The sequence below is a fragment of the Esox lucius genome, chromosome 7, assembly GCF_011004845.1.
Source record: "Esox lucius isolate fEsoLuc1 chromosome 7, fEsoLuc1.pri, whole genome shotgun sequence".
Taxonomy (NCBI): Eukaryota; Metazoa; Chordata; class Actinopteri; order Esociformes; family Esocidae; genus Esox; species Esox lucius.
Genome location: NC_047575.1, coordinates 31455915 through 31482374, shown reverse-complemented (window position 1 = coordinate 31482374; position 26460 = coordinate 31455915). Strand labels below are relative to the sequence as shown.

Sequence of the window (26460 nt, the reverse complement as noted above, 5' to 3'; positions counted from 1 at the left end):
AATATCTCTCCCCAAAACCCAGATTGGGCACTTATTTAATTCCAGTCCAAAAACTGTTAATAGTTCACAATAAAACATAATATGTCTGCAACATAAAGCACAGTTTTTTAAACAGAAATGTGTGTATTTAGGGCCAAATCTGAATACTTTCAAAAATTGCGATTAATTGCAATTAACCACAGAAAGATTATGCCAAAAAAATCTAATAATTTGATAGCAAATAGTTCTAAAAAAAAAAAAGTGCCTTATTGAATACAACACTGGATATGAGCTTCTTGAACAGGTATGCAGGGGTATTCAAGGTGAGCATCACATAATGAGTGAACAAGTTAGGGACAATCTATCATAAGCTGTGAAGAGCTAATAATAAGTCCACATAATAGATACACAGACAATAATGGATTACTTCGTAAAGTGCCTTTCCAGACTGGTATTGTTCTATCTGTTGTTCTCATATTGATTCATTTTTTCTACATCCATTCCACAATAAAAGTAATACAAATAAAAAATTTTATGTGGCTATAACTAGTTCAGCTCATTTATTGAGTGCTATGAACTGAAGAGAGACATTCACAAGCACAAATATACAGTGACAGAGAAAGAGACGTAGTAAAGGACACCTGTATACAAGATGTCTACAAGATGTAGGTTCTTCATATTTCGCCTACCTTGGACTAGGATGTGCACTGACGTCGTCCTCGGCCTGCTGCTGGTCTGCACTGCACAGATGTATGGGCCTTCATCTGTCATGTCCACATCCTCAATCTTGATGGTGAACTCCTCCTGATTGAATGTAACCAAGCTCACCCTGGGATCCACCGACCACTTGTCCTCACCAGCGTATAGTATACTGGACCGGTTGAGCCAGGCCGTGTGTGTGACAATGTCCCCCTGTGCACACCTGCAGGATAAGAAGGACCACTGACAAATGAAATACCTATGGAAAAGTAAGGCTTTGCTTTGCAGTAAATGAGAGACCACAGCAGGTCTCATTTTTGATGGCACATACAGATAGTTTCAGAAATATTTGGACACCGACATAATTTTCATAATGTTGGCTCTGTACGCCACCACAATGGATTTGAAATGAAACAACCAAGATCCAATTGAAGTGCAGACTTTCAGCTTTAATTCTAAGGGTTGAACAAAAATATTGTATGAAATGCTTAGGAATTGCAAATATTATCATACACAGTCCCCATATTTCAGAAGGTCAAATGTAATTGGACAAAATAACACAATCATAAATAAAAATATTTTGCAGGCAATGACTGAATGAAGTCTGCAACGCATGGACATCAACAAACGTTGGGTTTCCTCCTTTGTGATGCTTTTCCAGGCCTTTACTGCAGCTGTATTCAGTTGTTGTTTGTTCATGGGTCTTCTTAAGGTTTGTCTTCAGCAAATGAAATCCATGCTTGATCGGGTTGAGATCAGGTGATTGACACGGCCATTGTAGAATATTTATGAAAACAGATTAAACAGATTTTGAGTCAATTGTCCAATTACATTTGGTCCCTGGAAAAAGAGGGGGCTTCATATTAAAGAGCTGTAATTCCTAAACCCTTCCTCCAATTTGGATTTGAACACCCTCAAATTAAAGCTAATAGACTGCACTTTAAGCCCATATTCATTATTTAACTGTAACATTAATAAATGTTGTTTTACAGACAAAATAACAAAACGTGTCAGTGTCAGTCATTTTCAGACCTAACTGTATTTCCCTCAATGGCATCTTTTACTTTAATTCAAATGGAAGCACTAGAAGCGGAACTCCAATTACTTGAAAAACATAAAATCATTTATTTACACAGAGTAAACCACTTTTTAAATAAAATAAAAAGTTTCACTTGGGTTTTGTGGGTTACTGTATGTAAAAAGTCAGATTTTTGTATGTTTTCATTTCAGACTGTAAGGCAACAAAAGGTGAACAATGAAGGGTTGTGACGTTCTATACCCACTGTATGATTGATTAGAAGTTGAACCAACACCAAACCATGGATGCACTTAATTCTGTTAAACAATTTAGGGAGAATCTACTGTAAGTTGTAAAGAGCTAATAAAACAAGTCCAAGTAATGGATACACAATAACAGATTACTTAGTAAAGTGCATTCCCAGACGGGTACAGTTCTACCTGTCTTTCTCCCTTTATTTATATAGATTTTTTTTATGTTCAGTCTAAAGTAAAAGGTAAAGTATATTAATTTGTCATTGTCAAACCTGATCTAAAAATAAATGGAGTCATGTTTTAAAGCAACCATTTTGGCCTTTGTGTTTCCCCGATTGCTTGATCACACATAGTGGTGGGTAGATATGATTGTCCTTGCCCAATAGAGCCACTCCACATTTTTTTCAACAATATTCCTATTGGCCATGACATTGCTGGATAGACACAAATACATACTGTCTCTGTGTTTATATAGATGACAGCCTGATAGGAGCCCTATCAGGCTTGTCCAATCAATCAATCGAATGTATTCATAAAGCCCTTTTTACAAACAACAGTAGTGTTGAATTTCAGTGGCTAGGAAAAACACCCAAAGAAGGCCGAAATTTAGGAAGAAACCTAGAGAGGACCCAGGCTCAGAGAAGTGACCAGTCCTCTTCTGGCTGTGCCGGGTGAAATATTAAGAGTCCAATTGGAATTATTAATAAATGCATGTGGGCTAAATCCAGAGTCTATTTAAACTTAGACCAGGTCAGAAGCAAGAGCAGATGGACAAGGACAGGAACAACACGGGGGAGGGAGGAGGTGTCAGCACAGTGGCAGCTGAAATCGTCAGGTATCGTCTTGATCTGCAACACAACCAGGAAGACTTTGGACAGGGACAGAAACGGGCCCCCCAAACCAGGTACTCCACAGGTGTGCACCAGGCCCTCATGTCCTCCTAAAGTATAAAATGGGAGGAAACTGGGAAAACTCAGAAACTGCATTCCTTATATCAACAACAAGTTATAGTGGAGAATGAGAACTTAATGGGAAAGGAGAACTGACACTACACCCCCAGCACAATAATATAGCAGCGTAAGATCTTGGGACTGAGACGGGGGGGTCTGAGACACTGTGGCCCTACCCAGGGGAGGCCCCGGACAGGGCCCAACAGGTAGGTAATAAATCCACCCACATTGCCAGGCATCAACCAAAGGGACACCAACCAACCGCAACCACCCTGAATGAGGGCCAAGTATTGCCAGCAGAGTACAGCCCAATTGTGCGCAACAGAGAGACAACAACAAGCCAGTGACTCCTCCCCCGAAAGGCATTGGAGGGAGGGCATCCTAGTGGCGACGAGAGCCCACCTGTAAAGACAGTATCAAGCCTTCTGGTCACCTTTATGCCCCTGGGCCAGGCTACACCTAATCATAAACCGTGCTGTAGAGATGAGTTGTTAGTAGATACTTGAAAGTTTGCACTGAGTTTGCATTTCTTTTCTTAATTGGAAAATAATTCCACAGTAGTGGAGCTCTATGAGAAAAGGCCCTGCCACCAGTTGTTTGTTTAGAAATTCTAGTTACAATTAAAAGGCCTGCAATCTTGCCATCGTAGGTTACGTGAAGGTATGTAAGCCTGGATCATTTCAGCAAGGTCAGTAGGAGCAAGTCCATGTATTGATTTATAGGTTAACAATTATTTTTTTTAAATCAGCCCTAACCCTAACAGCATCCTGTGTAAGGACGCTAGTACAGGAGTAATGTTTGTGTTAATTTTTTTTTGTTCTAGTTAGGATTCTAGCAGCTGGGTGCAGCACTAATTGAAGTTTATTTATTTATTTGTCAGGATAACCGGAAAGAATAGCATTGCAGTAATCTAGTCTAGAAGTAACAAAATCATGGATTCATTTTTGTGCATCAGTTTTTGATAGAAAGTTTCAGATTTTCGCAATGTTTCGAAGATGAAAATAAGCAACTCTTGAGACATATTTTATATGTTCATCAAAGGAGAGGTCAGGGTCAAGGGTAACGCTGAGGTTTCTTACAGTTTTTTGGGATACGACCATGCAGCCGTCAAGGATCACAGTGAGATCTGCTAACATTGCTCTTTGTTTCTTGGGTCCAAAAACAAGCATTTCTGTTTTTCTTGAGTTTAAGGGCAAGAAGTTCTCTGTCATCCACTTCCTAATATCTGAAACACATGCTTCCAAAGTAACTAATTTTAGGGCTTCTCCATGCTTCATTGAAATATATAACTGTGTGTCATCAGCATAACAGTGAAAATTGACATTGTGATTCCGGATAACATCACCCAGAGGTAGCATATATAGTGAGAACAATAATGGGCCCAGAACCAAGCCTTGAAGAACAACAAAACATTTGACTTGTCAGAGGATATGCCATCCACACTAACAAACTGATAAATAAGATTTAAACCAGGCTAGAACATGTCTACGTAGCCCAATATGGGTTTCCAGTCTCTCTAAGAGAAGGGAGTGATCAATAGTGTCAAAAGCAGCACTAAGATCAAGAAACAACAGGATGGATGCGGAACTTTTGTCTGAGGCCATTAGAAGGTCATTCGTTACTTTCACGAGTGCAGTCTCAGTACTATGATGGGGTCTGAAACTGGACTGGAGCATTTCGTAAATGTTATCTCACATTGCTATGAATTCTGGATATTGAGCTTTGCGTACAACCAGGAAATGTAGATGTCTTGTTTCTACCAGATCAATGGAACAAACAACATAGACAACCATGTTTTTATTACATGGCAGTATTTATTACATATTTAATTAATTAATTCTTGCTTTCTCATGTTTTGGTTACTACAGTACCGGTCCAGTCGTGAAGTCTTATCAGTTCTGAATGTTATCTGTAGCAACTTTTAACTGCTTCAATTGTGTTGGTAATCAGTTTACAATGCAATAAGGCATATCAGGATTTGTGGTATATTGCCAACATATCACATCTATGCACTGTGCCCAGGCACTCAGCGGTGCATTGTGCCTATGAACAGCTCATACTGCCATTATTTTTCTGCCATACACCACTTTTTGAACTAACTAATAGGTATGAAATCTTACTCAAAGTCTCTGCTTCAAATGTAAATTGAGAAAGCAATTCCCACCAAGAGAAAATATTTAGAAGAGAAAAAGCAAGCCTCAAAGCATTAGCTGTTAGGGGTAGTGATGAGATCTGGAGATAACTTGCACAGCTAATCACTGGATGAGAACAGATTGTCCCAGGAGGTCCACTTTTGATACTGACCCACAAAAAGAGCCAAGCCTGACCCATTGAAGAGCGACCAACTCTTTTTTATCCAACAACATAGACAGGTCTACTCCATAGCCTCACCATAAGATATACCATAGGGTGCACCCAAGTGATTTTTTATATATATGTTTTAAATGCATTCCCCTCTACAATCACTGGCCCCCTCAGCAGGGCCAGATTATGGACAGGAATGGGGCCTGGGCCCAGGGCCCTGTGATCATTAGGGGCCTCGGGCTACAAGGCTCCCCCGATGGCCAATATTTGTTGTGTAATATATTAGGGATGCTTTGTCATTAAAGTAACCTTGCTGTATATTTTACATTGTATCAAATAATAATCAGAAACTCGCAAGTTAGTCTACATCAAAATGCCTAAAAACCTAAAACAAGCCAGTGCATCATGTCATGTGAGATTCATTTCCACAGTAAAGGTGAATTGGATAAGACCGCATCTGGTTTTGTACCTGACTGTATTCAGCCTCATCTCAGGGTAGTTGTTGGTCTGCTGAGATCATTGGTTGTCTGGAACTATCCTTGGCAACATGGGGTATGGGTTGTCCCTGTTCTGGTTTACCTTTGGGGGCCACAGTGTACATTCACCCTTCCTGTCTCATCCCCCAATATCTATTCTGCAACAGTATATGTGCTTGGGGAGCCTGGGTACCTGTTGTTTCTGGTGAAAGGTCTTAGCTGGTGTCTTCTTGGATCTTTGTTAAGCGCCCTCTGAATTATCGTTGGTTTTTATCTATGTCTCGACCTCTTAATACTAAAACTAACATTCCAATGCAGTTAAAAACTTTTTACACTATTTGTAACTGATGATTTTCTAAAAGTGGCTCATGAAAAGCCAACTTACATTAACTCCCAAGGAGTATTTGGACCCGGTGGTCGGTTTAAACTATTGATGAAAGATTTTGCCTTAAAATGCTATGCTTTCCTATAATCTCCACTCGGCACAGCCAGAAAAAGACGAGCAAACCCACAAAGCCCTGCTCCTGTCTAGGTTTCATCCTAGATTACTGCCTATCTAGCAAACCTCTCCAAGCTACTTTGCTTAATTGTGTCAGTATTTACCTTTACTGCACCTGTTATAGAGATTGTTATTCCAGTTAAGATGATTGGGTAGAGTCAGTATATAATGTTCCCTACCCTTGTAATCACTTTGAATACAGTTGTGCTCAAACCTTTGCATACCGTTGGAGAATTGTTAATATATGTACCATCTGTAAAGAATACATGAGTGAGCAGGCATAACATGTCTTTTATTTCTTATGGGATTTATATGCAACTGTAGGTTATAACAGGTTATAAAAGGCACAATCATAAAACAAAACATGGCAAAAAAAATAAAAAATGAACTGACCCCTTTTCAAAAGTCTTCATACCCTTTGTTCTTAATACTGTGTATTGCCCCCTTAACCATCAATGACAGCGTGCAGTCTTTTGTAACAGTTGTCTATGAAACCCTGCATTTTTGCAGGTGGCATAGCTGCGCATTTGTCTTGCATGAACCACACGTTTGAGAACTCCAGAGTGGCCCGATGATATTAAGGTTAGGCGACTGATGTCCACAGAACCTTCACCTTTTTCTGCTGTAACCACTGGAGGTTCAACTTGGCCTTGTGCTTAGGGTCATTGTCGTGCTGGAAAGTCCAAGAGCATCCCATGTGCAGCATTCGTGGAGAAGAATGCAAATTGTCTGACAGTATTTTCTGATAACATGCTGCATTCATCTTGCTATCAATTTTCACAAGATTCCCTGTGCCTTTAGAGCTCACACACCCCAAAAGTTCACACACCACCACGCTTCACAGTAGGGATGGTATTCTTTTCACTATAGGCCTTGTTGACACCTCTCCAAATATAGGACTTATGGTTGTGACCATAAAGCCCTGTTTTGGTCTTGTCACTTTACAATTACAGTGTCCCAGAAGCTGTGAGGGATGTAAAGGTGTTGTCAAGCATATTATAACCGGGCATTTTTGTGGCATTGGTGCAGTAAAGGCTTCTTTCTGGCAACTCGACCATGCAGCTAATTTTTGTTAAAGTATCGTCATATTGTGCTTTTTAGATCTTTATGAAGTTCCATTACCTTGTTACGCAGGCCTTTTGACAGTTCTTTTCTGCTACACATTGCTCAGTAACTAGCCTGCTCAGTGCATCCACGTGAGAGCTGAGAAATTAATTGACTATTTATACAGACACTAATTGCAATTTTAAAAGCTATAGGTGAGGGAAATGCACCTTTAATTGCCATTTTAACCTGTGTGTGTCACCTTGTGTGTCTGTAACAAGGCCAAACATTCAAGGGTATGTAAACTTTTGATCAGGGCCATTTGGGTGATTTCTGTTATCATTATGATTTAAAAAGGAGCCAAACAACAATGTAACATAAAATGGCATCATATGATTACTATCCTTAAAAAAATATTTTTTTAAGGATATTTCTAAATCAAGGCCAACATTTCACAATTTCTGCCAGGGTATGCAAACTTATGAGCACAGCTGTACGTTTGCAGGTGAATAACAATCCCATTTGTTGGATATCAAACCTCTGTCTACAATTCAATAGGATTTACACATAACTTTTCAAGATAATATGTGACCCTCCTGTTACAGTATGCTTCCTCGAAGAAAGGCATTATTATATGTTCAATACATTGCCTTAAAAAAAAATATTTTAAAGGCTAATTAGTCTTAAAACCCAAAATAGTTAATAATGTTTTAAATAGAGGGTTCTAGGTACAGTAAAGCTCTGCAAAGAAATCTACATAGCACCAAAAAGGGTTCTACTTACATATATGGTTCTACTTAGCACCTCTACGTTGCACTTTTTCTTAATGACAAATTTCATTAAAACTATAATGATCTTGATGAATCCCTGACCCAGTTACCAGTTGATGGCATAATGGTGTCTCATTCCTTTTTACCCAGTTGGACTACTTTCATTCACAAAGGATAACCTCGAAAATCACCGGGGAACAGGCTGAGAAAAATGTAGCTGATTTTGCCTTTCTTTTGCTGGCAGTAAGGTAGTCAAGGGCACACATTATCTGGGGAACCGGAGAGAATGTCTGTCCCCTAATGCATTGTGTGAAGTTAATTTTTTATCCATTTTTTTATGATAGACTGCAGGGCATCCTTCTATTGAAACATTAAAATATGGTGTTTTATGTTCTCAGAGTACGACCCTATTTTTGTCTTCTCGCTCTCAAGTGCACCTCATTGAATCAAGAATTTATCCCGGGACCTGGCAATTGTGACAAATGTGTCCCAAGGTGAACGTAACCAAAAAGACCCAACAAGGATTTGTTACCGGTAATACCTAAGAGAGAAGCATTGCAAGGTGCAAATTGTACAAGGTTGTCAAGAGAGACACATTGTGTATTAGCCACTCTCTCAGGGCATTTTGGTTTGACTTAAAAATAGAAATGATATCAAGAGAGTAAACTACTTACTCAATATTAGGCCACACTTTTTTTCAGAATTGCAAATCCTTAAAGTGTCACATTGGGTTTTATTAATGATTCCAGAAACATAGGAGAACACTGGAAGAGACATAATAATCCTACTGGGTAATTCTAAATGTAATAATATTTAATATTATGAATGTAAGATTAAATCAACCGCATCTTGAGGCTAGGGGGAAACTTAAAGTAAGAGATACTGAAAATAAATTGTGATTGACATGGTAATATGAGGATGATGAAAGGGGGATTTCTTGGAAAGACTGTGTTTCACTCTTATTGTGATAACAACGACGGCAAGCTGCTGCTAAAATTCGATGCACCGCTAAGGAAAAACTCAATATATTTGAGTGTTGTTGTTTTTTTAACCAAGCTGAGCTCAGTTTACCTATGCATGGTGTTCGCTACCGCACAAACATCAGAGCAGAGCAATAACGTCCTGCACCTGATTTCTGGATTATCAAGATAGCGAGTGAGGTCAGAGAAACTGGCTATGTCTGTGCAAGATGGCTGTGTCTGTGAACACATGGTAACACTTTCCGATAAGGGTACATGAACTACCATTAACGAATACAGTAGATAACATGAACAAAGGAAGAACAATGACATGAACAAATAGTTAATAATGATAACCCATAATTTATTAATGATTTCGGATGCATTAACTAACAGGGTGTAGTGTCATTTGTTCATGGTGACACAGGACATAAACTCATGTCGTTTTTTTGCAGGAAAACATTCTTTAATGTTCATGCAGGACATGAATTCATGTAATTAGTTGTTTGCATGAATAATAGGCTAAGTAATATACATTATTCAAAAGATCATCAAATTTGTTTATATGATTACAGTGCGGCAACCATCATTACTAAGGTAAGCAAGCTTCAAATAGGTGTGATGCGCACAAAATGTATGGTCCCATTTAGGATTATGTATTGTTTGAAATGGGGATACATTACATATATTAAAGGGCACTTACTATGGTTGGCTAATAGAGGGGAGAGAGATGTGGTCGCGTTGCGTTGAGACTGAATACGATCCAAACAAACACCTGTGTGTCCTCGTGACTCTTGAAGGAAAAGCCATGTTTTCTTTCTCAACATTTATCCAGTTTTCCAGGTCGTTAATGTACAAAAGTACACTGGAAATGTCGATACTTGCCTGTTAAAGTGTATATGTAGAGGGTCGGATAGTGATGTTATAACTATGAACTAGACAGAAAACCCATGTTGAATGTAACGTCATGATGGTGGTGCCTTCCTTTGAAAAAACAAAAAAACTATTTGTAACTCTATGAACTCTACGAAAACAACACTCCTGACAATATCCCTAGGATTTATATAATTGAATTTCGTAACTGTATTATTTCGGAACTTTGCACTTGTTGCACTGTAAGGGTTAACGATTAGCTAGTTCCTGTACTAGCTGGCTCCAGTTAGCTGTATGCTAGCTCCAGTCAAGTGTTTGTTGGTTTCAGTTAGCACTTTGCTAGCTTGTTCAGCCATGTTATATTTGTGTTAACGAGAAGGTAATTTGCAATTGTCTAATCCTTTTACAAGATTTGACTACACTAGCTAAACATGAAGGTGTTTTATACATAAGTACAATATTACTGTTGTATAAGAACTTTGTGAAATGTCTGATGTAAAAAGGGATTGACAAAATTAAATGTGATTGACTGATTAATGTGACTGTTTAATGTTTACATAAGACTTGTCTGTAAACACTACAACTGAAAATACATTATTCATCTCTTCTTTCATTACTTCCATGTTTCCAGAGTGGTTGTTTTACAAATTGTCTTTATAGCCTATACTTTGAGTTATTCCTGTCATTCTTGAAGGGAGAATATTGTGCTATCACTAGTATTCTAACACCAAATCATTAGTTCATACTCTTTGGGCCCACTGAGTAACCATTGAGCTGGAATAAAACATTAATAAAGGGTACTTCACTATTAGGTAATTATTTTGTGTCCCCTTAAGTAAAGTGATGAATTATCCTACCTTAACAATCAGTAACTAATTGGTAGCTATAAACCCTTAATAACTGATACTTCACCATTAGTTATTTTGTGTCCCCTTAAGTAAGGTGATGAATTGTCATACATTTATAATAATTAAATAATGACAAGAGTTCATGTTCTGATTCAACATGCTTGTCTATTAACTTCTAATGTTATGTTTTATATCATGTTTGCTTCGTAAGGACTCCAGGAAGAGTAGTTGCTCCTTTTGTCAGGAGCTAATGGAGATCATAATAAAATGCTAATAATGTTTCGTTTATTTTTTCTGGGATATTAAAATTATGGCTTTGCATGCAGTGCAATGTCCATTATATTGCAATCACCCAACATTGACATACTGTAGGGAAGAGGTCGGCTTAAGCTAGAGCCCTTCTGTAGCATTTGAGAAGCCTTTTAAAAAAACATGTACAGTATATATCAGGTTGCATGTTATTGATCACACTGTGAAATTATTCTTGCAAAATGCCCTCACCTGCTATAGGGCTGTTGTCGTTTGGCGAGAGCCCTGCTTTTAAAATCATGGGGTATGCAAGGTCCTCATACAGTACAATGTTTTCAACCTTCACACCAAATCCACAAAATGCCTACAAATAAAGAAATGAATGAATGAATATTTTATCCTGCACTATTCCTTCTTATCACTGTTGCACAGAAGGCAAACCAATTTAATCCAAATAAAATGTTGACCCTTTCAGCTCTATGAAAGAGATCCAACTACAGCACAGGAGAAAGTGAACATTAGGAAGTGTAATAAACACCTCTTTCGTAGTGTACACTGACACTGAACAGCACTTTCATAAAAGATACAAGCCATTTCTCTTTTCCACAATTAGAGGTTGAGAGTGAACTGCAAGCTTCAGTGGAGTTGGTTAATGTTTAATGCTGTTCCCTCATTGGCTAGTTCACAGGGAATACAAACATTTCTGTTTTAAGTACTAGAAAAGATGAAGATGAATTTTGCATAGCTGCGATACATTTTAAAAAGAAAATAAGGAAGTCTGCCCACAAATGTAATTTCAATACTCTGTATAAACACAAAAACTAGAATGGGAAATGTTGGTTTCCTATTGAATACATATTTTATGTTTGGCTGTTGGCTGTTGGCTTACTCGTATAACACATTTAGAATATCCACACACAGTTAATGTAAGCGCTCTATACTGGGTAATATAAAACAAAACATCAAACTAAGCTTATCAGTCTGAGGATTTCTCATGAATTCAAAAGAGGGGACTGGATGTAATGTAACCTGTATCCCACTGCTGCCTCCACACAGAAGCAAAGCAGGGTTGGTCCTGGATTGGAAAGCAGTTCCTGGAAGTGGTGTTGGGGGCCCAATAGTGAGTTCACTTCCCTCAGGTATAAAGATGAAATCTCTGCCCTGACTCTGTTGTCACTAAAGATCCCATAGCACTGTATGAGAAGGGTTGTTAACCCCAGTGTCCTGGCTACATTTCCAATCTGGCCCACATACCATCATGGACACCGTTGCTGGTCCTAAGCATTGAATTGGCACATTCATCTAATATCCTCCCCTGTAACAAAAATAATAATCATTTTAAAATACTATCTGTACTACATAGTATGTTTTTTGGGGTTAAGATGTTCAGCTAAAGGATTCAAATGTAAATGTAAAATGTATTGGCATTGCCTGTAAAAAGCTAACATAAGTTTATGACAAATGCAGTGGAGTAACATAGGTTACAACAAAGTATTCTGTAAGTTATTTGAAATTATATTAAAGAATTTGATTAACCTCTTGTCATTCTAGGTCATTTACTACGGAGTAGTAAAACAGTTTGCATTGTTTCAGTGTGAACTTAACATCCGGACAATGTAACAAGGGTTCTGTAGCTACAATTATATAAAAGCATAGTTTTGCACAAGGCTGAGGGGTAGGGCTGGGGAAATAGTAACCACTCTAAAACTCATAGACATAGCTATGCAAGCACTCATTTCATTATATAAAATTATTGTTTGTTTAAAAAACATGTTTTGAAATGGTTTGTTTACACTCATTTTGTTTAGAAACTCATATTGTATTTTTGGTCCTGATTTGGTGCAACGAAACCCTCATGCACACTGACACACTACACTTGATAGGATCCAGACAACATCACACATCCACCTCTGTTTAGGTTGTTTTCAGCATGACCGTTCTTTTTTATGGCCATGCCCATCCACAAAGAACAATCACAAAGAAATTATTAAACGACCACTGTCACAGCCATGACAAACAAGGAAAACCACACGTCAACTAAGGAGTAACAATCATTTATTAAATGCTAAAAGCAAACACACAACTGCAATGTCCCTAATGAGAGCCCCTTCAGGCCTGCAAAGCCAGCCTTTAAAGCCACTCCCCAGTTGCACCCAATCTGGCCCAAATTAAGCAGCTCCGCAATCACCTGTAAAACAAAAGCAAAACAAAGAAAGGAATACATGGCAGGAAGGACGTCACACCCCACCCCCGTCCTCATAAAACAAAACCCCAACAAAAAAACATATAACCATCACAACCACAATCACTGGGCAAGAGGCGTGCGTGAGACCGCATCAGCAACCACATAAACCACCCCCTTAATATTCCTGATGTCCAAATGAAAGCCCTGCCAGAACAGGTACCACTTCATAATTTGCTGATTGGGATACTGCATTGGACAGAAGGAAAACAAGTGGCTTATGGTCTGTGAAGATCACCAAAGGGACCTCACCAGACCCCACATACACCTCAGAATAATGCAAAGCCCAAAACAATGCCAAAGCCTCCTCGATCACTGTGTAATTCACCTGAATCACATGAAACCTGTTTGAAAAGAAACAGGCTTGTCAACTCCAAAGTTATCTGTCTCTGGAAGCACTGCCCCAGCCCCAACACTGCGGGGCTTCCACATGTCTCTGGAAGCACTGCCCCAGCCCCAACACTGCGGGCGTCCACATGAAGCAGAAAAGGCTGATCAAAGCATGGAGCGGCCAACACCAGGTCAGAATACCGGATAGCCTAAGCATTCTCAAAAGCATGATGACCCAACTAGGACCAAACAAATTCCACCCCAGCCTTAACCAGATCAGTGAGGCAACCACAGCGGAAACATTCGGACAAAATGGGAAGCCTGTAAATAACCAACACCTTGGCGCGCACCGGGCACACCTGACCCTGTCCAACCAACTCTCTCAGGTACGTAACGGTTGCCTTAGCAAACTCACACTTTGCCAGATTAACTGTAAGATGTGCCTCCAGCAACCGATTAAACAAGGCATGAAGTCTGAACAAATGTTGCTCCCAGGTGTCGCCACAGATCACCACGTCAACCAAATACACCGTACAACCCTCCAGACCTGCTATAACACGGTTCATCAACCGCTGAAAGGTTGCAAAAACTCATAACCTTATAAGCATAAAGCCAGGATGGAGTAATGAATGCAGATATCTCTGGTGCTCTTGGTGGCAGCGGTAGATCAAACTTGCTTACATACTTAGCCCCAACCAGGTCAACAGAGTGCTCCACCCGAGGTACAGGATGAATCAGGCTTAGTAGCACAGTTCACCTTGGGATAATCCATACAAAAATGAAGGGATCCAGACTTATTTACTGCCCATCTGGAGAACTGAAGCATATATCTGACTTAGCTAAAGTCAGATATATCTGACTAACAGAAAAACTATGTGGGAAAAACCTAAACAAAGAAATTACTATTTAAATAATACTTCTCATAAGTTAAAGAACATTATTAGGTGGAGCACACTGACAAAAGGTTAGAGCTTAAGTTAAGCTAAAGAAAATACCTAATAAAAAAAATAATCTTATTTTTATGTTATTATTGTTAATTTGCTTGTGCTAATTAGGTTTGATTGTGTTATAAATCCAGCCACACCATATTTTCCATCCCCCCCACAGTATTGTACAAGGGATACTTTTTGCAGAAAAATGAATCAGTGCTGCAGTGAGTGTATTGTATGAAATACTCAGGAGAGTATTGTAAAGTTACAAATATAATGTGAAATCATGGGGCACTGTGCTACATCCAGCAAAACTATATTTTCTATGCACCCTTTGCCCCCACTGCAACCCACAGTACTGTACATGGAATTCATATTGCCTCATTAGTTAGTAGCTAGTAGCTTCTATTGGGAGTCTAGGAGGCGACTCATTAACAGTTCTAGATAATGGTACATTGAGATTGAGTACTTAGGTTATCATTAAGGAATGATGTTAAAACAGTATTGTCAAATAATGTTAAGAAAATAAAAGTTGACAAGCAAGAGAGACTGGTGTAAAAGGAGGGTGTTTTAGCATTTCACGCCTCAAGCCATTTGTGTCGTCCTTTGTATTCCAAAACATCTTCTTTACTGTGTGTGGGGGCAAGACAATTTTCTTTTCCCTTGTTGATGGATGACCGATAGATGTGTGATACCTAATTTGTATACCCCAGTAAAACAATGAGGAAGCCTTGGCAGACGACAACATAGTTCATTAAGGTAGAAAACTACTTCAAAGCAACAAAAAAAAAAATCATTTAAAGCTTTTCGTGCTTAAAATGTTATGGTAGGCTTATTTCCTCAGAACAATGTTCTTTTATTGGAACACGCTCACAAGCTTCCAGTTTCGGTTTCACACTAACAATACAGAAAATGCATTTGTTACAGGCCATTATTTACAGACTGCAGTAATTATGTAGTAATCAATTTGACTATGGTCCTTGTTGTTCTGTTGAAATCAAACCTTAGCTAACCCAAATTCAATGCACAGAATGTTCTTCTCACTGTGGCCCATGTCAGCTATGAGCAAACAAATAAGCAAAAGAATGCGGAGTGGTCCCTACATTACGGATGGCTCCAAGGCCCAAAAAGGAAGAAACATTATGGCATTTAAACATTTTAATCAATCACACAGGTTAATTAAAGTCCTACTCATAATTAAAATATTCACCCTTGATATTTTTCAACACCTCACTTTTACTATGTTCTCAATGGTAGAATAGTTGATTAATTTATCTATTTCACATTTTCCTCATGTCATATTATAACTAAGACATTGTAGACCTGGACTCTATAATCATTGTAGGCATGGACCCCTGAAGGTGTGCTGTGGTATCTAGCATCAAGACATTAGCAGCAGATCCTTCAAGTCCTGTAAGTTGTGAGGTGGAGCCACTGTGGATCGGACTTGTTAGTCCAGTACATCTCACAGATGCTCAATCAGATTAAGATCTGGGGAAGTTGGAGGCCAGGGCAAAACCTTGAACTCTTCATTACCATTTCGGAACAGTGTGCAGTGTGGCCGGACGCATTAAAGAGGACACTACCATCATAGGATTACCATTGCCATGAAGGGGTATACCTGGTCTGCAACGATGGTGACGTCCACATGAATACCTGGAGCCAGGGTTTCCCAGCGGAACATTGCCCAGAGCGTCACACTCCCTCCCTGATTGTTGTCTAATCTTGTGAGTGGTCACACTCTTCACCTGTGAGTGGTCATAATGTTTTGGCTCATCAGTGTATATGACTAAGTGTCCTGAGAAAACATCCCTTATTGATCTCCTCTTTTTCCGTTTTTTATTTCTGATGTTTCATGGTTCTTGAATGTATTGACTTAAATTAGAAACTGATCCTGATAATCTGGATGCCATATCTATCGATGATTTGGTCATAAAAACATTACCTAATTACAAAGCCTGTTCAGACATGAAACCAGTCAGTCTGATGTGAGCTGGTCTTACTAGCATGCATGTGCAAAGCCACCCGCCATCCACCACCCCTGCTTCTGTGTTCTTTTCATGTGGCGATCGGTACTTTGTACCTTGCTCATTGTCAATGGGAATTGCTACTAATGTATTTAGGGAGTTGATATTGTTATTGTTGTACATGTTTCCAATAAGTGGTTAAACTAATACATGGTGTTTTCTGTCTGAATTTATTTAATCTCACCTTTGAGCTAAACATAATCTCTAAATGATACCCCTTAAAGAAGGTGAACCCTAAAATCTAATCTACAGGACTTTTTTCCAAGGTATCAACGAAAATATTGAAGAAACAAATGTCTATTCAATTAAAAGGGTTGTTACCAATTAAAAAAGTATCAACCCAGCGTCAGATAACACAACACTGATACTTAATCAGCAAACATTGTGAATTACATCATTTATGCATTCGATAACAAACAGCACTGCTTCTCTTTTTAGCAATTTGTGTAATGATGTATGCACTGTTGATCATGTTGCAAAAACCAATCAACACAGGATTGTCTAGTCAGGTCACATTAAGTCTCCAGAACTGGGTTCCACAGGGTTCTGTACATAGGCCATTGTTGTTTACTTCCTAAAGTACATTAGTAATGCTGGTGCAGCAACAGCCAAAAGCCATTTGAAGTGCCGCAGTGTGCATGTACTATTGTCCAGGCTCAGCTCTGTCAGCTGAAATTGCTTTTAATGCTGACAAAGTTGAGTGTTTTCACAAAAGCTATGATAAAACCTCAGACTCCACCAGTATACTTACTATGCAAGACCAGAAACTAGAAAGACAAGCAAAATTACAATATATAGGAATCACTTTAAAACCCAACATAGAAAGTCTTGTGAAAAATCTCAGTCTTGGCATATGCTGATATGTTTCGAGGAAGGATATCTCGATCTTTGACCATCAAACACCAAGTATTTAGGAAATGGCAAGACAATAAATGGAAATTGGAAAGCACTAAATTGGGATGGGAATGAAATTGGGGTTAAATACATGAAAAAATATACTGTCAAAAGTTTGCATACCCTAGGAGAATTGGTAATATATGTACCATTTGTAAAGAAAACATGAGTGAGAAGGCAAAACACATTTTATTTCTTATGGGCTTCACATTCAACTGCAGGGTATAACAGAATTATGTGCCCCCTTTAGCATCAATGACAGTGTGCAGTCTTTCTGTAATTGTTGTCTATGAGGCCCCGAATTCTTGCAGGTGGTATACAGTGGGGAGAACAAGTATTTGATACACTGCAGATTTTGCAGGTTTTCCCACATACAAAGCATGTAGAAGTCTGTCATTTTTATCATAGGTACTCTTCAACTGTGAGTGACGGAGTAATTAATTAGCATTTTATTGCATGACATAAGTATTTGATACATCAGAAAAGCAGAACATAATATTTGGTACAGAAACCTTTGTTTGCAATTACAGAGATCATACGTTTTCTGTAGTTCTTGACCAGGCTTGCACACACTGCAGCAGGGATTTTGGCCCACTCCTCCATACAGACCATCTCCAGATCCTTCAGGTTTCGGGGCTATCGCTGGGCAATACAGACTTTCAGCTCCCTCCAAAGATTTTCTATTGGGTTCAGGTCTGGAGACTGGCTAGGCCACTCCAGGACCTTGAGATGCTTCTTACAGAGCCACTCCTTAGTTGCCCTGGCTGGGTGTTTCGGGTCGTTGTCATGCTGGAAGACCCAGCCACGACCCATCTTCAATGCTCTTACTGAGGGAACGAGGTTGTTGGCCAAGATCTTGCGATACATGGCCCCATCCATCCTCCCCTCAATACGGTGCAGTCGTCCTGTCCCCTTTGCAGAAAAGCATCCCTAAAGAATGATGTTTCCACCTCCATGCTTCACGGGATGGTGTTCTTGGGGTTGTACTCATCCTTCTTCGTCCAAACATGGCAAGTGGAGTTTAGACCAAAAAGCTCTATTTTAGTCTCATCAGACCACATGACCTTCTCCCATTCCTCCTATGGATCATCCAGATGGTCATTGGCAAACTTCAGACGGGCCTGGACATGCGCTGGCTTGAGCAGGAGGACCTTGTGTGCGCTGCAGGATTTTAATCCATGACGGCGTAGTGTGTTACCAAAGGTTTTCTTTGAGACTGTGGTCCCAGCTCTCTTCAGGTCATTGACCAGGTCCTGCCGTGTAGTTCTGGGCTGATCCCTCACCTTCCTCATGATCATTGATGCCCCACGAGGTGAGATCTTGCATGGAGCCCCAGACCGAGGGAGATTGACCGTCATCTTGAACTTCTTTCATTTTCTAATAATTGTGCCAACAGTTGTTGCCTTCTCTCCAAGCTGCTTGCCTATTGTCCTCTAGCCCATCCCAGCCTTGTGCAAGTCTACAATTTTATCCCTGATGTCCTTACACAGCTCTCTGGTCTTGGCCATTGTGGAGAGGTTGGAGTCTGTTTGATTGAGTGTGTGGACAGTTCAACAGGTGCAGTTAATACAGGTAATGAGTGGAGAACAGGAGGGCTTCTTAAAGAAAATCTAACAGGACTGTGAGAAACGGAATTCTTACTGGTTGGTATGTGATCAAATACTTATGCCATGCAATAAAATGCAAATTAATTACTTAAAAATCATACAATGTGATTTTCTGGATTTTTGTTTTAGATTCTGTCTCTCACAGTTGAAGTGTACCTAAGATAAAAAATTACAGACCTCTAAATGCTTTGTAAGTTGGAAAACCTGCAAAATCAGCAGTGTATCAAATACTCCCCACTGTATACCACCTGCAAGAATTCGGGCCTCATTGACAACAATTACAGAAAGACTGCACACTGTCATTGATGCTAAAGGGGGCAATACACAGGATGTCATTCTGTTACAACCTCCATGGTGGTATTCTGTTCACTATAGGCCTCATTGACCCCTCTTTAAACATAGTGCTTATGGTTGTGATCAAAAAACTAATTTTAGTTTATGTATCGTCATATTGTGCTCTTTGAAACAACCATACCGTCTTTTTCCAGAGCAGCCTGTATTTCTCCCGAGGTTACTTGTGGATTTTTCTTTGTATCCCGAACAATTCTTCTAGCAGTTTTGGCTGAAATCTTTCTTGGTCATTTGGGTGATTTCTGTTATCATTATGATTTAAAAAGGAGCCAAACAACTATGTGATGATAAATGGCTTCATATATTCTTTAAAAAAAGTTGTTTTTTCCCTTGATCAGTCATATTTTCTAAATCAGTGCCATATTTTCAAAATGTATGCCAGGGTATGCATACTTATGAGCACAACTGTTTTTAAAAAATAAATGAAAAAATAATAATAATCAAGCAAGTGGCCATTATCAGCCAATATCATTCTACAATCCAGCCTTATAAAGAAAAGTAGGATATCATACATAAATCATCAGCATTATTTACCATATTTATGTTTTCACAGTCAATAAAAAAGTGATTTAGGTTTGTACAGTCTTTCTGTTTTACTGACATATGTATTTTGATGTTTTATGTAGCAATGGTATGTTCTGTACCACAGCTAGGGCAACGTTGCTTTAAATTAAGTTAAGTTTTGCTGTGTAGTCGTGATTGACACACAAAAATCTGATTGAGACACAGCCAACAGCCTTATTGGACAACTGTTAGAATTCCTATTATGGCAAGACCCAATCAGCTAAGTAAAGAGAAACGAGTGGCCATCATTACTTTAACAAATGAAGGTCGGTCAGTCCGGAATATTGCGAAAACTTTGAATGTGTCCCCAAGTGCAGTCGCAAAAACCATCAAGCGCTACAACGAAACTGGCTCACATGAGGACAGCCCCAGGAAAGGAAGACCAAGAGTCACCTCTGCTGCTGAGGATAAATTAATCTGAGTCACCAGCCTCAGAAATCGCAGGTTAACAGCAGCTCAGATTAGAGACCAGCTGAATGCCACACAGAGTTCTAGCAGCAGACACATCTCTAGAACAATTGTTAAGAGGAGACTGCGCGAATCAGGCCTTCATGGTCAAGTAGCTGCTAGGAAACCACTGCTAAGGAGAGGCAACAAGCAGAAGAGATTTGTTTGGGCCACGAAACACAAGGAATGGACATTAGACCAGTTGAAATCTGTGCTTTGGTCTGATGAGTAAAAATATGAGATTTTTGGTTCCAACTGCCGCAGAAAAGGTGAACGGATGGATTCTACATGCCTCGTTCCCACCGTGAAGCATGGAGGAGGTGTGATGGTGTGGGGGTGCTTTGCTGGTGACACTGTTGGGGATTTATTCAAAATTGAAGGCATACTGAACCAGCATGGCTACCACAGCGACATGCCATCCCATCCGGTTTGCGTTTAGTTGGACCATCATATATTTTTCAACAGGACAATGACCCCAAACACACCTCCAGGCTGTGTAAGGGCTATTTGACCAAGAAGGGGAGTGATGGAGTGCTGCGCTAGATGACCTGGCCTCCACAGTCACCGGACCTGAACCCCATCGAGATGGTTTGGGGTGAGCTGGACCACAGAGTGAAGGCAAAAGGGCCAACAAGTGTTAAGCATCACTGGGAACTCCTGTTGGAAAACCATTTCAGGTGACCACCTCTTGAAGCTCATCAAGAGAATGCCAAGAGTGTGCAAAGCAGTAATCAGAGCAAAGGGTAGCTACTTTGAAGAAACTAGAATATAAGACATGTTTTCAGTTATTTCACACTTTTTTGTTAAGTACATCATTCCACGTGTTCATTCACAGTTTTGATGCCTTCAGTGATAATCTACAATGTTAATAGTCATGAAAATAAAGGAAACGCATTGAATGAGAAGGTGTGTCCAAACATTTGGCCTGTACTGTATGCAGGGACATTGCATTATAAACAGATGCCTACGGTCTGAAATAAGATCACGTTGCATTCAATCATTCCTAGAACTGGGTTTACATAAGGAAATGCCTTAACTGTGAATTCCAGCAACAAACACTACCAACTGTATTCAGACAGGAAATCCAAGAACATCTTTTGACTTTCAACTGTTTTCATTTTCAAGACATATTTTTGAGCAGTTCATGCTTGAACTGATAGAGGATAGAATGTATGAAAGAGATACAGTATTAGGAAAGTAGGAAAGAGAGTGATGAAATAGCAGTGGGCTGGAATCAAACTTGTGCTGCTGTGGGGTGTCTGTACCAGAGGCAGCAGCATAGACTGGTAGACTCCTAGGCCACAGCATTTTCATTCCAATAATAAAACCTATAAACAACTACGTTCTCTTTGCATAATGGGCTCCATTACGGCTAAAGAGCTATTGAGAGGAGTGACAGAGCATGGCATGAAAATAAAGAAGGGGAAATAGTTGAAGCGGGTTGGAGAGAGTGAGAGAATCCACATTGATGCCCCAATCCAGCATTGTTCAGTCAGAGATAATTGATTCACTTCCTTTAAACCACCGTAGTAAAACAACCCCACACAGCTTCTGGCTCAGTAGTTACTATGGTGATTGCTGCCTTTCCCTGGACCCCTGGTGAGGTGGATCCAGGGCCTTGAGCCTTAAAACCTGCCCCAAACGTGCGCACGCACGCACGCACACACACACTCCGTTACAAAATATTGTATGTGTAATGACTGCCCCGACAAAATGCGACAGTTCCTGCAAATAACATGTTAAAAGCTGAAACTACATAAGACACACTTTGCGGATCCAAAGTCATCACGAATCTCAGCCGTTCCCCCAACATGTGGCCCTACCCTCTGAGAAGTCAGTACTGTGGATATAACAAATTATAAGAATACCAAATCCACAGTAGGCATACTGTGCAAAAGTCTATGGCCACCTGAGAAAATTCTGTTTAAAGCAATTCCTCTAAACAGACCTAAAAACATACTATAAATACACTCCAGCCATTCTTAGTATTGGTAATGGCCAAGCGAATACAGTTTGACAGAGATTTTTTTTTTTCTTATCAACAAGGTAATACTCAGGGAGTAATAGCCTACCTAACCAGATATTCTAGGTGTGATTTTCAAGTTGTCGTAAAGACATTTGAAAGAAACTGGGCAACTAAAATAAATAAATAGCTCACTGCATACAACAAATAGTACTTAAGGGCTAATTCTGTGAGGGACAGCCAGAAATCCAGTGAAGTGCTTGATCAGCATCTGTCAGGATAAGGGTTTTACTGTGATAGGTCTTCTAACAAAACATTGTTGCAGAAAGGCAACAAGCTGAAGAGATTGCCAGATGGTCTTCAGATGGAACACTTCCTGCATTAGATTGGCCAACTCAGAGCACCAACCTCAAAATAACTGAAGCTGCTTGGAATTACTAGTACAAAGAACAAAAAAGCAGCCAAAAAAAGAATTAAAGGGATAGATCATCCTAGATTCATATTTGGGTGAAATAACACCTACCTTGCGTTTTTCTTGAAGGCCCATTGACTCATTTTTCACAACAAGCTATTATTTACAGCCTGTCCCAGCCTGGAATTAGCATTATTAGCATCGTCCAAATTCATAAATGAAAGTATTTTTTTTACCTAAAAATCCTGTTAATGTTATATTCCTTGAAATAATGTTTTCATTGTCGCAATATGAATCTCATTTTGAACTCAACTGATACTTCCTATGTTTACTGGTCAGTTTTGTTCACAGTGGTATTTATCTGGTATGTCACCAAATTCTGCCAGCTGTTTCATTGGTATGCAGTTAAAAGAATTGTTGCTAGCGCGACAAATTACAAAATTTAGTGCTTTTTGAGTGTTTTCCCTCTTGCATTACAGGTTTTGTTGCTCAGGACGCACTGTTTAAATTCATGAATCTGGTGGATGCTAATCCAGGCTGTGAACGAGGGGAATTATGGTGTGTCCTGAAAAATAGGCCTTCAAGAACAACTTAAGTTAAGGGTTATTTCACCCAAATATGTATCTAGGATAAACTACCCCTTTAAGCCAAATCCTTTAAAAAGTTTTAAGAATTTACAAAAGGACTAATTTAAAAAATAACATTCTATCAATGCGAATTGGCTCAGTTTTGCATTCTTATGTAGGCCGAAAAAAACGCTGTCTTGTTTTAAAAACACAAAACCTTTTGTTTCTTTTTACTATAATGCTTGTTTTTACGCAAATAATTAATAATTTTTTCAAACAAATGAGAGCTGCTCAAGATAAGAGGCTTTAGTTTTCATTTAGTTTTTATAAGGCTTTCATAAAACATGGGAATCAGAGGGAGCCAGACAGAGGAAGTTTTGACGGGTACTGAACTCTGTTCTCCAGTGGGAAGACATAAAGTACATGTATAGAGCTAGGACTGTTAACACTGCTCCACACTGAGACTTTTGCACAGTACTGTAGGTGTAAGTATTGACTCAGGGGAGGGAGTCTAATTGAATGATGCTATTTTAGGACTGAGACAAAAAAATATATATATTTGAAAATATGGAGTATGGTTTGTACATATGTGGAAATCAATTCTAAAATAAATGCAGGATATTTTTTAGGACTAACATGAAAAAAGGGAGGAGCAGACTTTCTATAAGCACTGTAATGGAATATCAACAAAATGGACAACAAACTACAGTGCTAACTAGATTAACAGCTAAAACATAACTAACTAATCAATAAAGGATTCAGATAAACAACTTATTTTGCGAGAGAAGGACTTTGATTTGTTTTCCATACCTTTAGACAAATGAACAAATGGACTGAGGCCATGTGTGTTTCTTTATAGACAGCTAAACTAGCATTTAGCCTACCTGATCAGATGCCCTAATCCAGAGCAATTTATAGTAGTAGGCATATGTTTCTGTAGAAATCAAACCTACCAAATGACATAATAATCATGCTCTACCAACTGAGTGACAAGAGACTCTTGCTACATTTTAATAACTGGCAGAGAAGGTAAGCTAGATAATGTGTGGCTGGTAACAGTTGACCTACATAAATAAGTGGGAGAGACTGTAAATTTCCTGATGTAGCTATAGCAAGCTAGGATTTCAAGGTTTTCCAGGCTCATCCAAATAAAGCAGAAGCCCACCACAACATGATCACTGCAAGTAACTTATGAGGTCTCCAGTAGCTCACTACCAGCTTGGGTAGTGGGTTTAGTTTCCACAGGGGGGCAGATTGAAAATATTTCCACTCACTAATACACAGATGATAGTCTGTTAAATGGCTTAAATGTAAACAGAAAAATGTCTGAAATCTGAGAACTAACTTGAACATGTTTTAAAATCTGTCAGTAAGCACTTCCCATTTACAGACTATGTTAAATTAGACATTTTATACATGGAGAACTGAAAATGTTTTTAATCTTTTATCATAATCACTGTGTTAATATCATATGCTAAATGTGATTGTGCTAAAAAAATAATAATAACACTACATGTGCTGTCCCTAACAAGACACATGATGGATGTTTCTTATCACTGAGTGTGTGTGCTCAAACAAACAGGCAGGCAAAATAGTGGGACCAGAACTTCTCTAAAAGCATTGGGGTACTTCACGTCTACACACTGTACAATTCACTAGTAATATAATAGACCAGTGCTATTATGGCCAAAACCTTTCATTACAGCACACATTACGAGCAGTGTTACAACACACGTTACGAGCACTTTTAAAAGTAACTGATGACGGTTACAGTTCCCATTTAGTAACTATGTTACTTCGTCACTTGTTATCGAAAGTAAGATGTTATGTAACTTAGTCGTTACTTTCGGAATAGTCCTTGGATTCAATATTCACGCGTTGGTCACTTAGAAGGCACACATTTAAGGGGATATCATATTAGATTCAACATTATTGTCATTGAACAAGACAAATATAGTACAACGAAATTCAGTTGGCATCTAATCAGTAGTGCAAATAGAAGAGGGCAGAACATGCAGTGGGATGTATATACAGCTCTGGATAAAAATTAAGAGACCACTCCTAATTTTACTGATTAGGTGATTACCTGAACCAAATCTAATTTAACAAGGAAAGGTATAAAAACCACTGCTGTGGTCATCACTATCCTCTTGCAATAGGACTAGCTGGATGGCAAAACAGTCTAAGTAGTACCTCAAAGTTAATTTGAATAAATAACTATTCAGCATGACAGAACAGTTGAAAAGAAAAGCTTTGAGTGAGGAAAAGAAGGGTTCAATTCTGGCTTTACTGGCAGAGGGATACAGTGAGCGTCAGGTTGCTTCCATCCTGAAAATTAAAAAGATGGCGGTTGATAGGACCGAGATGACCGTCAATTCATTCGAATGTCACTCAACAACCGTAGGATGACATCAAGTGACCTACAATAAGGATGGCAAACAGCAGCTGGGCTGAAGTGCACGCAGAGGAGTCTGTAGCCACACTTGTAGCCAAATTACATGAGGTGAAGTGACTGTCAGTGGGCCACTCGTTTGGTGTGCCAGCCTAGTTGGCAGCGCTTCTGTGTTTGTACTATGTTTGCGAGATAGAAAAAGAAAATGTGAGGTATGAACAGCGCTTGGAGAGTGGGCCGCACTACCACAAATCGTGCAAGCCGTTGGCCCACTACGTGCTGCAGCAGGTATTGCCATGATAAAATTCAATTTCCCGACCCTCGTCACCGGCCCAACAACCTGCGGCCCATACGGGAAAGCTCCTTATTCTCCTGATTACTCACTCCGGCATTGTGCATAATAAATAGTTTCATGACTTCTGAATCTAAATCTGTTAAGAAATGATTCTTTAAAATCACATTTACAAACAAAACATGTATTGGGATGTTTATTTACTATAAACTATAGTGGACAAAAGAAAAAAAATTCTCTGCTTATAATGGAACAACCACTGTTATACCACCATTAACACCTCCCATACAATACAAATAAAATGGGCAACATAATGTTTATTTAGCAACAGAATGAAAGTGTACTCTTGTGAATCCCAAACAAGCCCCACTGACCTATGCACTTTATTTGAGTGACTTCTGTAGCACGAATGGAAGATGATTTGAGATCTACTTTGGTTGTCCAACAGGGGATGATTTGGGATCGAACTTTGGTTGAGATTCCAGCAAAACATAACAGCAACCCCGGTGATGAGTTACAGGC

General features: G+C 39.2%; 1 protein-coding gene across 6 annotated transcripts in view; it reads right to left on the bottom strand.

Annotated features, from left to right (window-relative positions):
• ntm (neurotrimin) overlaps positions 1-26460 on the bottom strand; it is a 541786-nt gene that overhangs the window by 114176 nt on the left and 401150 nt on the right. For all 6 annotated transcript variants that reach the window (XM_013134541.4, XM_013134544.4, XM_013134540.4 and 3 more), the window contains one exon: positions 669-901. In XM_013134541.4, coding sequence (XP_012989995.1) covers positions 669-901 — 233 coding nt within the window. The remainder of the gene's footprint in view (positions 1-668; positions 902-26460) is intronic.